Source organism: Buteo buteo, chromosome 15 (assembly GCF_964188355.1).
Source record: "Buteo buteo chromosome 15, bButBut1.hap1.1, whole genome shotgun sequence".
Classification (NCBI taxonomy): Eukaryota; Metazoa; Chordata; class Aves; order Accipitriformes; family Accipitridae; genus Buteo; species Buteo buteo.
In genome coordinates, this window is record NC_134185.1 from 28,521,908 (window position 1) to 28,536,979 (window position 15,072).

The following is a 15,072-nucleotide window of genomic DNA, read 5'->3' on the forward strand; positions in this document are numbered from 1 at the left end:
CCAATTTGTTATTTAAATGAATAGCAGACATACTATAGATGATTTATATAGCACCAGCAGCCTACGATTTACATAGTTCCAATTAGAAGGAAAAGCATGGAAGGCAGAAAATTCCTATGGTAAAACAAGCCTGTGTACTAGATGTTAAATCATTAAATTAAAGCAGGGCCTGAAAACTGTACCAGATGTCCTACCATCTGAACAACTAAGTCAGACATGTATTTAAAACAAACAAACAAACAAAGGAAAGGTGAAGGATAATGTACTGAGTAGCCCAGCAGCTTTCCAATGGGACGCTGCCTAACTCTCCATCCTGCCTCTACTCTGGGGGAGCGCAGACGGGTGGCATTCCTGCCAGGAGGCTGGATAGCGCCCGGGGAGGGATCGGCCTTCCCTGTTAGCTTCCAGATTGTTGATTCATAACTACATTTGGCTTGTAGGTGTGTACGTGCATTTGAAGGCTCCCTTTTTCTTAATGTGTCCAGCTGGTGAAGGTTTTTTTTTTCAGTTAATGGTACAGTTAACTTCAGCTCTCAGCGGCAGGGGATTTGTTGTCATGCATGTTCTTCTGTACGCTTCGTGGCACCTGCACACAAATGCCTTAGGAAAATCAGTCCATTTTGATGCTATTTACCTGAAATCTTTCCCGGTATTAATTGTCTCAGAATTTTTCCTAGAAAGTGCAACAGAAAAGTGCAGTAGGAGAGCGCGGTGATTCCTAGTTCCTGTCTGTGTCACAGTGACCCAGTCAGCTCACACCATCCTCGGTGAACATGGAAATCCGCTGCGCTCATTACCATTCGCTCTGTTGCATCAGATGATTTACAGCAGGGCAAAGATGGAGTCCACTGGTTTGCTTTCAAAACTATGCTTTTGTGTGCAGAAGTGCTAGAAACTTTTCTTTTCCTCCCATTAAATGAAAATTTAAATTCTGTATTCTGTGCTCTAATACTCTAAATTATGTACTCTAATTCTGTAGCTATTAGGAGGCTGGTCTGCTCCTCAGCTCACTATTAACCACAGGCGAGTTGGCAGGGTATTTTTCAAGCTCTGATGGAGGCAGTGCGACAAAATAAATAGCAATGCTAACAATAACAACTTATTAACAGTAACAAAATACCTGGTTAATAGAGTCAATTTTTGTTTAGAAGTAATCTTTCAAATAATAATTACTAACTAGTACAAACGCTGTCATTTTTTCTGCCGTTTCTCCTGCTGACTGATGCTGTCTTATTGTTTCCTAGCTTTCCCCCAGGTATCCGTATCTGCCTATTATCACTTGTATTTAGACTGTGAGTGTTTTGGCCAGGGATCTTTTTGATCAATACTAATGTAAAATTTAGATCAGCTGAATCTTCATCCGTGGCTGTGACTGTTAGGCACTGGTCTAATGTAAGGAGTAATGAATGGTATTAAATCTGAATCTAAAAAGCTAATATGGTAAAATATTTGAAGCAGTTTCTATCTTTCTGTGCATTTTTGTAACACTGGTAGTGCTTTTTGGTTTTAGAATAAGGGCTCCCAGGGCATGCTGCCACTATTTAAGCAGAGTAGCTATGAGAGAAGTTTCGATCCCCCATCTTTTCAGCATTCACATCTGTACCCAGACTGACAAACCAAGGAGATCTGAGGCATCATTTCTGGGTACTCCTTTATGTATCTTGACAGCTCCTGTTTCACTGAAATTCTAAAAAATATTAAGCCAGACCAGTAGGTTACAAATGGGATGATGGCTCAGAGACTTGACCAGCTTTCTCTTTTAAACCACAGTGGCACAAGAACTCATTTGATGGAAACCTTTACTTGTCCAAATGGTGATGAGCTTGAAATACAGATTGTGCGTTCCTTACATGTTTGGGACCTTCAGGAGACATGTGGCTTAAATTCAAGCAAAGACGACCTACCTTTTATCTCTGCTAGTTAACAGTTTGCATCCTGAGAGGCAGAGTCATGCCACTCAGCTTTAATTCTCAAAATAACTTGAAATTTCTTGATATCGGGGGGCAGATGACAAATAGCAATAGAGATAGTAGGGCAACTCTGCCAAATCAGATTATCTGTTATTCAGTTCAAAAGTGAGTCGACTGGAGCCAGAATCTGGTTAAACAGATGATAGGGTGGATGCCAGCCATCATCAAGAACATAAAATATTGAAAACAGCTGATGCAGCTGGATTTGACAGGAGACATCTGTACCCTGCATTTTCCCTGTCTCTTCTCTTTCTGTTGCCCTGGTGGAAATCTCAGTGGCCTCAGGGAGTGAATAGGATGCACAGACCACATAACCAAGAAGTAAAGGTCAAAGATCATAGTGAACTACTATCAAGACTTGATAGCAGTGTCTGCCAGACTGTTTTCCCCCAAAATCCTTGGAAATACTTTGAATCTGGTCATGTCCCATAAAAAATTCTCAAAGAACTTTTCCTTTCTGTAAAGGGGAAATTGCTGCCACTGTTAAATTACAAGAGAGTGGGATGCTCAGTTAATTGGTTGAGCCGTTCTGTTTTTGACAAATCAAGACCTCAGTGAGGTACTACCCTAGAAAGCTCTGTCGCTGTCATGGTAGAAATGGTAGCCATCCCAAAGCATTTGAAAGAATCACTGTCAGTGTGGCTATTAACTTGTCAAGCCTTCCCAGGCTCATTGCTTTAAAGTCAACCTGAATGAAGAATTTCAAGAGGTAGCAGAGTGTGTCTGCGCACCAGTCCCCACCTCATTTGAACTCAAGCTGGGACTCACACAGAAAAGGAACACTAAGAGTGCATTATATATGTGATAACATATTTCCAGCGTTTGTTATTCACATTAATAACTGGGCTAAAAAAGTTGTCTAAGCTCTCCATTGAATTAAGCATGGTTCTATAAATAGAGGGCATTAAATACATTTAAATTAACCGTGAGTTCTCGATTATCCTAGCAATTAGTAATACCTTGCTGGCTACAACATGTCGCATGAGAGTCTGTTTAAACAAGTGAATGCAACTGAATTTAGCCATAAATAAATAAGGATTTATTTCTGCACAGGCTAACTCCAGGGTACTATAGCACATGCACTGCAGCAAATCAGGCCCAGCACACCCTGTGTACCTGACAGCACTGGAGCAGTCATTGTAAAACTGGGGCTCGGGCAAAATGAGTGGCTTGCTGTCCCCTAAATACATGCTGTTACTTAACACGGATTGGTAAGAATAAAACAACACCATCTTCCTCTCAGACCGAACACCATGGCCTCTTAAAATTAAAGGCTAATACGTTGATTTTTTTTCAAAGAAAAGTTTCAGCAACACAATCCAGAGTAATTTTTCCCACGTTCTTTTTACATAGGATTTTAATCTGCCTCAAGTCCAGCCAAGGATGGGGCATATTTTACGGGAGACCCTGTGCCTCCTGGTGCTGACATGAACAGTAGTAGCAGTGAGGCGAAATGTTGGACAACATGGGGCTGGAGTGGATTAAAGATGAGTCTTTATGCAAATAATTCTGTGCTGCGTGAAAGCTTCACTGTAGTTTCTTTAATCGTGTTTCATTTGCATGGGCAGTTCAGCTGATACTTTCAATACTCAGCTTGCCATTTGCACCACCTAAGATTTCATCTGTCACACTGGGTTTACGTTTCTGGCTTGCCTCAGCATGTGTTCAGAGTGAAAGCCGCTTTAAATATCCACTAATGGATTTGTCTTTCTTGTCTGGTTTTCTGTACTGTGCTTAAATAAGGTCTCAAAACCCAGAGAAGAGGTCCATTACAGAATGAAGGATAACTCCTATCTTCAACTAATTGCCCTGAAGGGTATTTGAGGTGGGAAGCTTGGTCGTTAGTGACATGTCCCTGTGTACTCCTGATGTGGCTTTTTAGACTTAAAGAGTACTTCAGATACCTTCCTCTGGCAGAAAGTGTTCTTGCTTGCTTTTAGCTAAACCCGTGTTCTTCAGGACTTGTTTTCACTGAGAGGACAAACTTTTGTCTTCTTCAGTGAGTAAACATACAATATCGTCATTGTTGTTGTGGACTGCATTTCCTACACTAAGCAAACCTGCAATAGGAGTTATGTTGATGGTGAATATGGCATAGATTTGTGGCGACCCAGCCCTGTGACCATTGGTTACTCTCTGTGGTAGCCGAAATCCTGGTCTCATTGATGCCTAGACAGTTTTCTCGTTGACTTGAATGAATTCAGGACATAATTAGGTGTATTTCTGTTTACATGTATACATCTATATCTTTATCACTTAGGCGTATATATAAAAAGCATTTTATGGCCCATGTTAGAGATGTGATTGGCCTCATAAACAAAGAATCATTCTGTCTAATGCACCAGATGTCTAGCAGCCTCGTACCACTAGGGAGCTGTTAATCCAAGGCATGAGATGTCTTCTTGTACTCCCGAGGGAGGACATGAGAGATCTACATCAGGAACTTGGGACCCATCTTCTTGGACTGGATGTAGGGTGCTTGCAGCAGCCTTCTGCTTCGTGGAGCTCTTCTCTTGGAGAATGAGATCCTCTGAATGGGGCAGCATAAGTGTCAGGTGGGGTTGAGGCTAATTCTAGGATTTGAGTATTTCTGATGTGTGTTTCTTGTGTGAGCTCTGGTAGATGATCTTCCTCAGACCGAGGCATTAGCTGCTCTCCCAATGTCTCACCTGATGTAATTTCCTTCCCAATGCAACGTTTCCCCTGGGAAGGCCTCTTACAGACCGTGTCGCCAGCTAATTTCATGAAGCGATAAAAACCCCAGTATTTCTGAGACCTCCACCACCTTGTGGAGGTAACGAGGGGTTTGAAGGCAGCTGGCCACGCTCTGAGCCCAGCCCCGACCCTGGACACGACCCTGTAAGCCTCCTTCCCTCCGGCTGAGTGCGTGTTTTAATCCCGATGCTGGCAGTTGTACAAAATGCACGTCGTGCAGGAGATTTTTAGTTCTGATGTTGATGAGGTGCCCTCCACTGTCCGTGCAGCAGCATTGTATTGGATGGATAGACTGGTCTGCAGACACGCTAGGCAAAGACCTCGTTAGCGCCAATAAAACTGTCTATAGTCTTCATGCTGCCAAACACTTCCTACACGTCCCATTATACATGTGCAAGCTCGTTTGGGAAAGAGCCGATGAATGATTTCCTCATTTTTCCTCAGGTCGCTCTTCGCCCCGTGACGCTGGTGGTGTTTGTTTCGTTGGTTTTTCAGCGACTTCAGCAGCGACGGTGGCATTTTCCCCACACGTCCAGCAGTTGGGCTTGGGGGAGCTGCTCTGCCTGGGGAGAGGGGGATTCTTTCCCTGTGCCTGCTGCAAAAACAGGGTCCTGGCCTAGCAGGTTTTGGATGATCAAATGGAGCTAACAGTTTTAAGGATCCAGGTTTTGAACGTTTTCCTTCAAAATCAGTTTTAAGGCATGTCCTTTTTATCCCCCATGGACAAAATTCATTTTACAGAAATGGTCTTTTTTTCTGCCAAAAGGAATTGGAGAATTCTAGCGTTTTGAGGATTTCTATAGGGGAATTAGAGAGGAACTTTTTCTCGTGCTGTTTCCTCTCCCCGTTGAAGAAAGCTGAACAAAAAGAGGGAGCATACTAAACTTCCTGTAAACTTTAGTTCTCAGAAAAGTAAAGCCTTAAAAAAAGTTAACTCTCAGAAAAGTGAAAAGGAGAGGAGTGAATATGAAAACTTTCATCCCAGTCAACCAAACCAAATTCAAAACAAAATAAGGGTCTCCAAAATGAAGAGAAGAATTATGTGAAACAATGTTTCCCCTAATGTTTTCTGGGGAAGGCACACTTTCTCTTGTTCGCTTGTGTTAGGCTGACACTAAGAGAGTCCTTTTCCAGTCCTTTTTCTAGAAATACATAGTTGGGAAGTTCACTGAGTTTTAGTTGGCCAAAAAAAAAAAAGGATGGAGAGATGCGAGGAGTCAGCTAGAGCAGATTAATTTCATTTGTGTTATTTCCTCTTGCAGATACTTTCAAAATATAGTTATGTACACAATGGAACAGCGTACTCGTATTAAAGCAAGTAGAATTCAGTATAATTTAATGTAATTTCTAAATAGGCACACATGCTCTTTGCTACATATGCAGTATGGTGAAGATTTCTCTGGGGACTCGTAATTTTGAGAACTTCGATGTTTGATATCATCATGGGAGACTTTTAAAGGGCCTTATTTAAAAATATCAGCACAAACCCTGAAGATTTAACTCTTTCTTTTGCTCCTGGAATATCTTAGCTGATATTTTTCTGGCTTAGCTTTCTAATGCTGCATCTGATACTGTGGTGTGGACTGGCAAATTTACATCTGTTTCAATAACTATTTATCTTACTTTTAAAAAATACTTTTAGATATAAAACATAGTTAGTCTGGGAAAAAATCAAAACTTAAACTACTACTCTCCTGTCTCTTAAAAAAGCCCTGATACTTCAGGTGTTTCACCTTTTTTAATAAAACCCAATAAGCTAAACTGCAAGTTGATTAATAACTCTATTATATGGCAGTCTAAAGATGACCTTGCTGTATATATTTAAGCTATTCAGCTGCTGTATTAGGTGCTTTAGCTTAAAAAAAGAAAGATTATACTTAACAGAGCTCGGCAATATGGAATTATGTCTCCTTTTACAAGATCATCGATCTAAGAAAAGATTATGTGCGTGTACGCAAAACACATAATTACATATTGCAGGTGGCATTTTTGTAAACCCAAATTTAACATAGAAAATTCTAGGACTGATGGATACCACGTTCCAAACTTACTCCTGAAACCACATAATCTGGGTATACGAAGTATTCAGTACTCAGAAGGCAGCTAAGTAACTCTTAAAAGGTTGCTATTGCTCTTAACCAGAAACACCTCAAAGCCCTAGTATGTGTGACTTTCTGCTTTCAAGATCCTTGAGTAATGAGCCTTCTGTAATACCCTTTGTAGATTTAAGAGAAAACATTACCCAGAGAGAGGGACAAGGGGAGCATGTGGAAATCCCTTTTTTAACTGATAATTTTGTAGAAGCTGTTATTTCAATCCTTTGGAAAAATATAGGAGGAAACTCTGGGTCTAGGCTTCTGGTGTTAGACTCAGGTTTTGGTATCATTATGATTTTAGAAAAATACAATCTGCATGGATATGTTTGTACAGACATTTAATAACATGTATCGATATTAAAGCAGCTTAGGAGACTACAGAGAAGTTCAAATTTGCTTTTGGTGTGTTATATTCTTGTAGTTTGTTCTGGTTGGCTGATGGTCTAGATGTACATAATCCTGCTCCAGAGGATGAGTTCAACTAATTGAGCTTTTGAGACTTTCCCAGCTTTACATATCCGTGACTTCTGAGCATATGTTTGCACTCCTTCAATTTAAACTTTTAACAAGCAGTACAAAGGAAGAACGCTTAGAACTTATCCATGTCCGTGGTTGTTGCTCCTTTCCTAACCAAATCTCCCCTTAACGTTCACAGGTACACACTGGTGGATATTTTGCGGGCCATACTTCTTTCTTTAGAAGCCATGATAGAAGACCCCGAGCTTCAAGTGAATGGATTTGTTTTGATTATAGACTGGAGCAACTTCACCTTCAAACAGGCCTCCAAGCTCACACCAAGCATGCTTAGATTAGCCATAGAGGGCCTTCAGGTAACATTCTTCTTTTCTTTCTTTTCCCAATTCTCCTTTGTTTTGTAGTTCTTTGCCAATCTAGGTGGCTAAAAAAACCCCAAACAAAGCAAGAATCCAAGAACTTCTGAATAGCAAGGCTATTAACAGCTTAAGGTGTGGGTGAACAGGCAAGCTACAGTGGCACAAGCTAACACAGGAGCTCAGTCAGCTAATTGCAGTAACTCCTGGTGTGTAGGCTCCTTCTTTGCCATAAATAAGAGGTAACTTTTCTGTCTTTATTCTGAAGTGTCTGGCTTCCTGTAAATTCAGACCGTAGCTTCTGCAGCAGCAAGTTAGACGTAATCAGTTTATCTTGTAATTTTGCACAAGGCTAATGAAATATGCGTTGCTCCTGCCACGCCAGGTTGGGTTTTTTTGTTGATTCCACTGGAGACAGGCTCTACATCATTTGTCCTGAGAAGTGTGGGGCACTGTGATTAGACAGTTAGCTGGGACTATTTACTTACTCAAAGTTCAGCGTGTGCTTGGCTTTTTTGCTGGGTCAGGATTAATTTGAGCAGCAGCTTCTGGGACTGAGTGTACAGTGATTTAAATTTCTTTCTGCTCATTGTAAATGCACTTTACATGGCACAGGCACATTGGTGGAAAGGATACTACATAACTCTTGGCTGTCTCCTATGATCTTTAATGCTTATTAAAATGAAAAACTAGAATCTGTAAAGTAGTTGTTTTCTTTGCAAGCTTGAGTTGCTGTGTTAAAAATACCAGTAATTCACTTCTGTGGCAGTGTGCCTTGGTTTTACAAGGACATATATTCCTTTTCTGTGATGTTTTTATCATTTATACATTTTTATTACTCATAAAACAAAATAACAGCCTTATCTTTGAACTTTCTTCACTTCGATATTGCTATTTTTGAAGAAACTTGCATAGCAGTAGTATAGAGTCTTGATCTAGATCTTGAAATGGTTTAACCAGTATTCAGCTTGCTGTTGCACACACAAGGGTAGTGACAGTCATGAGACAAAGATCTCAATTTTCATTTTGTTGTGTTTCCTTATGCAATGGTGTGATTCCATGGTCTTGAGAACGTTGGAAGGCAGCAGTGAGGTCTGTGCTCTAATAGTGCTGCATTTCCTTTTATTGCTTTCAAAGTTGGGGTTTTTTTTTGTGTGCTGTTTTTCAAAGTTAGCCATTGTTTTCATGCTTAAAACATGAATAAATACTTTAGTAGTCTTTGTTTTTTAAATGGTGGTGTTTCTTCTTGGACATTAATCAGAGATGGTTATTTTGAGGAGAGCTGCAGTGGATAATTGCATCTGAAAATATGATGGATGACCTACCAAAGTTCAGGTGGGCTCTGAGGTCTGTGTTCTCCTGCCATCGAGTGGTTCATTACTGAGCTGAGGTGAAGTCCGTTGGCTTAATTTACTCATGCCCCCAGCTTTGTATGTTTGAATATCCCGAGTCTGATGGTGGTCAACACCCAGGGCATCATTTTGTGCCCACTGTCTTCAGTCCTGTTGACTCCAGAGATGTAAAACTGGTCATGAAATGCTCCAGAAGAGGCAATGAGGAGGCACTGAAATGGCAAAGGGGAGATAAAACTCTCCCAATGCTCAGGGAATCTGTCCTAATCTGTGACGGGTATTGTTATCTGTAAGCAGCAAGTTTTAGAAGGCCTTTTACCACAAGTCTTTTGAAGAAATCAATTAGTTAGTCTCTCATAATACAGTGTTTCATTTTCTGTGGAGAACCATTGAGAGAATGAGGGCTAACATTCTTATACTAGCAAAATTGACTGATTCTCTAGTGATATTTTCCCAGTAGTTATACTACCTGGGGGGTTGTTTATATGTAATGTCTTTTTTTTTTTTTCTTTTTCTTAAACATTTTTCTATGTAAAGATATGTTAGAACCAATGGAAAGGACTAAAGACAACTGTACTGAGCATCTTGGAGGGAGAGCATCACTTCAAAAAGAATTGTGATCAAGAAGGAAATAAGAGGAAAGCATGGTGGAAAGGTGGTACAGAGACACGCTGGGCTAGGCACAGGTTTATTTGCACCATCTTGCAAGATTTCACGCCTGAAATGTTACATTCCCTTACCCTCAGCAGGGTCTACCTTTTCTTTTATTTTGCACAAAAATGCATAGCAGAAACATAATTCTGAATGATGTCAAAGTAAAAAGTGCTTAATCGGGTGGTATGAAAAAGAACAAGAACAACTCAGACACACTGCTTTTTTAATGATCTTTCTAAATACTCTCTGTTTAATCAGAGAAATGGAATTTACTTTGGCTTATAAGATTTAACAGGGCTCAAGATGCTGAACTTTACCATTTGGAGAATTTCAATATTTGTGTGACTTGGGTGGAAAGGGACAGGGAAAGTGGGATTAGTGACCACTGAATTTGATGTTAACCAAATCCCTTTGCCTCCTGAATGAAATCTACGAAATATGCATTATATTTTCTTAGCTTCCATGGTGAGAAGGATATTCAATATGGTGTGTACCAAAAAGAGTTGATTACAAGCTATGGCGTTTCTAGGCTTTTCACAAGTGCTTATTTTTTAGGAAATTGCTTTTGAAAGTAAGAGAAGTAAATATATATAGTTTTCTACTGAAGACAAGTTCTGCTATATACTTTGTCTGCATCTATGTTAAATGAGAGTAAGAAAAGAATCATACCCCTAAATGACTTGTATACATTAGAAAAACCTCCGAGGTAGTTGTTTTCAGGAAAAGAGCCTTTTGGCCATGGCATTTTTAATGTTAAAGGACGGTGATTATCTGTAAACTAATGTGAATTTCCAACATATCCATCCTAACAGTGCTGTACCAACAAATTGGTGCTGATTTTTAGATCAAATTTTTTTGCTAGCCAAGCAGCTCCTGTGGAGTTTGGGGCGCTCGGCTGGGACTTTTGATGCTGCAGTCCTAGCTCACACACTGGCCTTGTGCTTTTGGGAAAAAGGAGCAATACTCTTCCCTGCGGATGCTGGTGGCTACAGCATTTATGTTGCTCCTCGTCAATAAGAAGGAGGATTTGCACTTAGGGCCCCTACACCTTCTGTAGTGAAGAGTAAGAACATAAGCAAATCCAGCATGTAATACTCTCTGTTTTCCGAGAAGGGTCTGTCTGGATTAGGTGCCTGGGAGTACCTAAGAGCTCAGAGCTGTGAAACCTGAGCAGAAGGAAAATATTCTTTGAGAGGTGAGACCGAAACCCATGCCCTGACTTTAGCACCTTGTGTTGGCTCTCCCCAGTGTATGCAATGCATGAGTGTTTGTGAATCCCAGTCTTTAGGTGCCCACTTCTCCCCATTCATTGATTTCTGTAGCCAAGCACTGATTTTGGGCTTGTGAAGGAGCTCATGTTACTCAGCAGCTGGGTTCCTCAAAGCAGGGAGTGTTACAGCATTGTGTGCTGCAACACCCGAGTGCCTTGAATAAGTGCCTTTCAAAAACTTTGAAAAACTTTACAAAACTTTGCCTCTTTCACCAGCAAGGGGTTACAATCTGTCTGCTTCAGCTACTTTTCCCACAGAACGGAGAACTCTTGAGAGCTCAGAAGAAAACCAATCCTAACTTTCCATAGACAGTGACGAACTCCAAGTTCTCACCACACAAGAATGACACCCTGATGTTTTGGTCTGATAAATAGTTCTATGAAAATATCATCTCAAAACATAAAGTTGGTCGAAAAAGCAGGTCATATGTTAGGAATTGTAAGGAAGGGAATGGAGAGCAGGGAACATGGTGAAGCTGCTGCCAAAATCTGTGCCATCAGTTCCATCTTGAATGTTGTGGATGCTTCTGATTTTCTGTCTCAGAAAGACTCCTGTAGGACTGGAGAAGGGCAACCCCCCCAGAAGGTATGGGCTGGTTTCTGTGTAAGGAGCAACTAAGTTGGCTGGGATTCTTCTGGATGGAAGAAGAAAAACTGTGGAGGGAAACTACAGGTATCTATAAAACTGTAGGATCCCAGGATAATAATTCAAGTTGGAAGAGACCTCAGGAGCTCAGCAAGTCTAACCTCCTGCTTAAAGCAGGGTCCCTTAGGAGGTCAGACCAGGATACAAACAAGGTCGTGGGTGGCTGGAGAGAGTGGACAAGCTGCAGATGTTCTTTGTTACCTCCATTTTAAGAAACGGGCATCATCAGATGATACTAACAAGAGGCCTGGCTCTTTATATGACGCAGTGATTCTTTGTACAATAGCTGGGTAATCTCTGGAACTCCTTGCTGTGGGAAATTCTGGGTGCTAAAAGTTTAGTTGTGTTCAGGGAAAATGGATAAGTTTGTGGAAGAGAAATGAACTGGAGGATTCATTTAATTTCCATTTCATTTCATTTCATCCTCATTTCATGAGGATTACTAAATATAATTGGAGAAGAGGTGAATGCTGAGTGGAAATATCACATATGCTGTCTGCATTGTATCTGCTCTAGGCTCTCATTTTTGGCTTCTGTTAAGGACAGGGTGTGGGGTTAGATGGACTTTTGGTGGGACATAATTAAGTCAAGTGTGTATTCTACCCTCCCTTCCCCCCTTTTTAATAACCTTTCTTTCATTTTACTGTTCCTGACACTCCCACGGCCCCTTCTGCCCAAACACTGACCTGGGAACACTTGGGCAGAAGGAGGGAGGCGGTTCTGGGTATGATTCTTTTCTTTGTGATAGTCCTTTTATAGCTACCTATATGGGCTTTTTATTAAGTATCAAGAGAGCATTGTTTTCACAAAGCAGGTAAAAACAGTGTCAAAGACCGAAAATTCAATTTGAAAATTATATTGAAAGCTGGGGCTTATTGTTAAGTCTGACAGACAGCTTCAGGGGTAATTATATGTGAGCTTTGCAGAATGGAGAGTTGTGGGTATGCAGAAGACACTTTAACTGATTAACTGATATTTAGGATTCTAAAACCTGAAACACTAAATGCTTCTTAAATATTTGATTTCTATTTAGCTCATAATAGTAGTTGCATACATGACAGATTTGTTTTGCGTGTTGTCACTCAGGCAGGCTGTACCTCCAAATGCTTAGCAAAACTGCGTAGTTATTGGTGGGTGAATATTACTGCTTTTCCTCTAGGTAAAAAGCTGGGGAAAAAGAGATGATACACATTTGACCCGGGAGCTGAACATATGTGGACAGTCAGCATTGTTGCAGAAGACAGAAGAGTCTTGCTCTTGGGTTGAGGATGTTTACAGGAAGAGAGAGCGATAGTGTTGTGGGGGACAAGGCAGGTCTTTCAACCGTTTGTGACTTTTTTTTGTAACAAAGGAAGGCTTCATAAGCTAAAACAAACTCGTTACTGTGAACGTGAAAGCAAAACAGAAAGAACACTAAGACAGCATGCTTGCAGCTACTATTGCTATCCCAAACATCTTTCAAACAGCTGTTCTTGTGAGTTGTAAGGACAATATCCCCAGTCAGATTTCCTGCAGCAGAGTAAGGTGGAAGTAACGGAGAGCAGAGCGTGCACAATCTGGTCATGAAAGGGACACGACTTCCTACTCCCATTTTCTCTAAGCATGAACTTCATCAGTATCTTACAGGGAATCTTACCTGAACATCATGGTTGGTTTACCTTTCTATTTAGATATGCACAGACAGCGCTTAAATTTCGCCACCTAGTTCTGGACTACATCTATACAACCAGCAGGTTGCAGTGTCAAGAATTTGTAAGTCAGGAACTTCCAGAACTAAGGATGCCTCTGAAAACAGTATTTTATTACATGGTCACATGCTCTGTGCAGTGCATAGGATCGTTAATAATAAGCTTAAGAAACAGTTACTCAGTACTAGCAATGAGTATCAGTAGGCAGCAAATCACAAAACATGAGCTTTAAAGGTCTTTGCATCCAAACTTAAAACCATAAAAAACACTCATTCAGTGCTTGAGTTTTCCGCCAGTTTTTGAGAACAGAGTCCTGACACTTCATATAGTGCTTGGGAGGATATTAAAAAGTAGCAGGCTCGGGCTTTTAATGGGAGTATCTTCTGCTTTCAGGAGGGCTAATAAATCATGTAGCTGCTTTCATTCAGTTTTTTATCAAAGAATTAAGCTGTTTGTAAATGCCAGAGTGCCCTTATCCCAGGACCAGCCCAGAGAGTGGAGGAATGTGCTTGTAAACAGCACAGTTTCATACCAGTTCAACTCATGTTCTGTAGCAGCAGCAGAATGGGATATCTTTCCTAAGAGCTTCTTATTTTACAAGAGTTTGCATATATTTGATCTTCTCTACTTGTAAAAAGGCCATCAAAAAGGCTTGCCAGCAATTTACTCTGGAAACAGGGTGGACTGGAAGTGATTGTTAGTTCTAGGTCCTCACCTGCTATCTAGATGGGCTTAACCTGCCAGGTGAGGACTTAATGGCTGGAGCTGGAGTTCAGTTGCTTACAGGCATGTCTATATAGACATACCCATTATTCACTGTGGTCCCAGCTGTTAACCTGTTATCTGAAGACAGAATAATTAATTTCCTTGCCAAATTCTTTTATGATGCTCATCAATAAAAAATTGTTGAATGCCTTTCAAATGGTAATTTATTTATTCTCACAAACACACTTTCAAGATGAGAGGATACTTTTATTTCTTCTTTTTTTTCCAGCCAAGAGCTGTTCCACTGAAAGACTACTGTTAAAAGTGTCTGCTAATTTGGGGTGCCCACTGTGACAGGCCACAGTCTGATTTTCAGTCACCTTTTATATGTTCGGAGTCCAGCTGCCATTTATTTTCGATCGGGAGGATTCAAGACTTCTAAAGTCTTGATCCTGAACCCCCAAGCCAGGACCCTAAATTCTAGCATGGCCAAAATGTAGAACTCCTCATTAGTAGCTCTTTGAACACACGTAACGCCGTGTGGGTTGCCACCTCTTTGAAACAAACGGTAAGATGCCATAAACTGAACTCCCCTTTTGCCCCCAGAAACTCGGCCATGTGGTGTCTTACTGAAAACTTCAGGGATGCTTAATGGAGTTAAATATCCACCACCCAAACACTGCCACCAGAGCTAGCAGAGTAGCTGCCTGCAGTAGGTTGTCATCCTCCATGTGAACCCGCACGAGAAAGAGCGTGGGCACTTTGCCAGCGTTTTGCAGATATTTGCTGGAAGCGAGGCGTGATTACTTGTGGGGATCTTGGCTTTTGTTCAGGCACTTTGATCGAACTGGCACAGGCTCTTCTGCCCGTTCCTCCTGCCCTTTTCCCTCTGAGCAGCCTTTGCCCCAGTCCTACCGCTTCCCCAGTTCCTCATCCCGCTCCTGTTGACGTTGCCTTACTTTGTACTAGTCTTCACTGATGTGGGTTTTTTTGTCTCAGCGTCCTGATGTCATGGTCCAGCACCTCAGTCACGGCATGTTAGGTTCATCTTAGACTCCTTAGGAGATCTCAGCCTTTTGTGGTCTCACCGTCCCAATGCTCTCCCCATCTGGCATCTAATCAGCTTCAAATCTCCCGGCTTCAAAT

The 15,072-nt window shown here is 41.1% G+C and overlaps 1 protein-coding gene across 1 annotated transcript in view; it reads left to right on the forward strand.

Annotated features, from left to right (window-relative positions):
* CLVS2 (clavesin 2) overlaps positions 1-15,072 on the forward strand; it is a 52,115-nt gene that overhangs the window by 3,056 nt on the left and 33,987 nt on the right. The window contains exon 2 of the mRNA XM_075046400.1: positions 7,437-7,611. Within this exon, the coding sequence (XP_074902501.1) occupies positions 7,437-7,611 (175 nt within the window). The remainder of the gene's footprint in view (positions 1-7,436; positions 7,612-15,072) is intronic.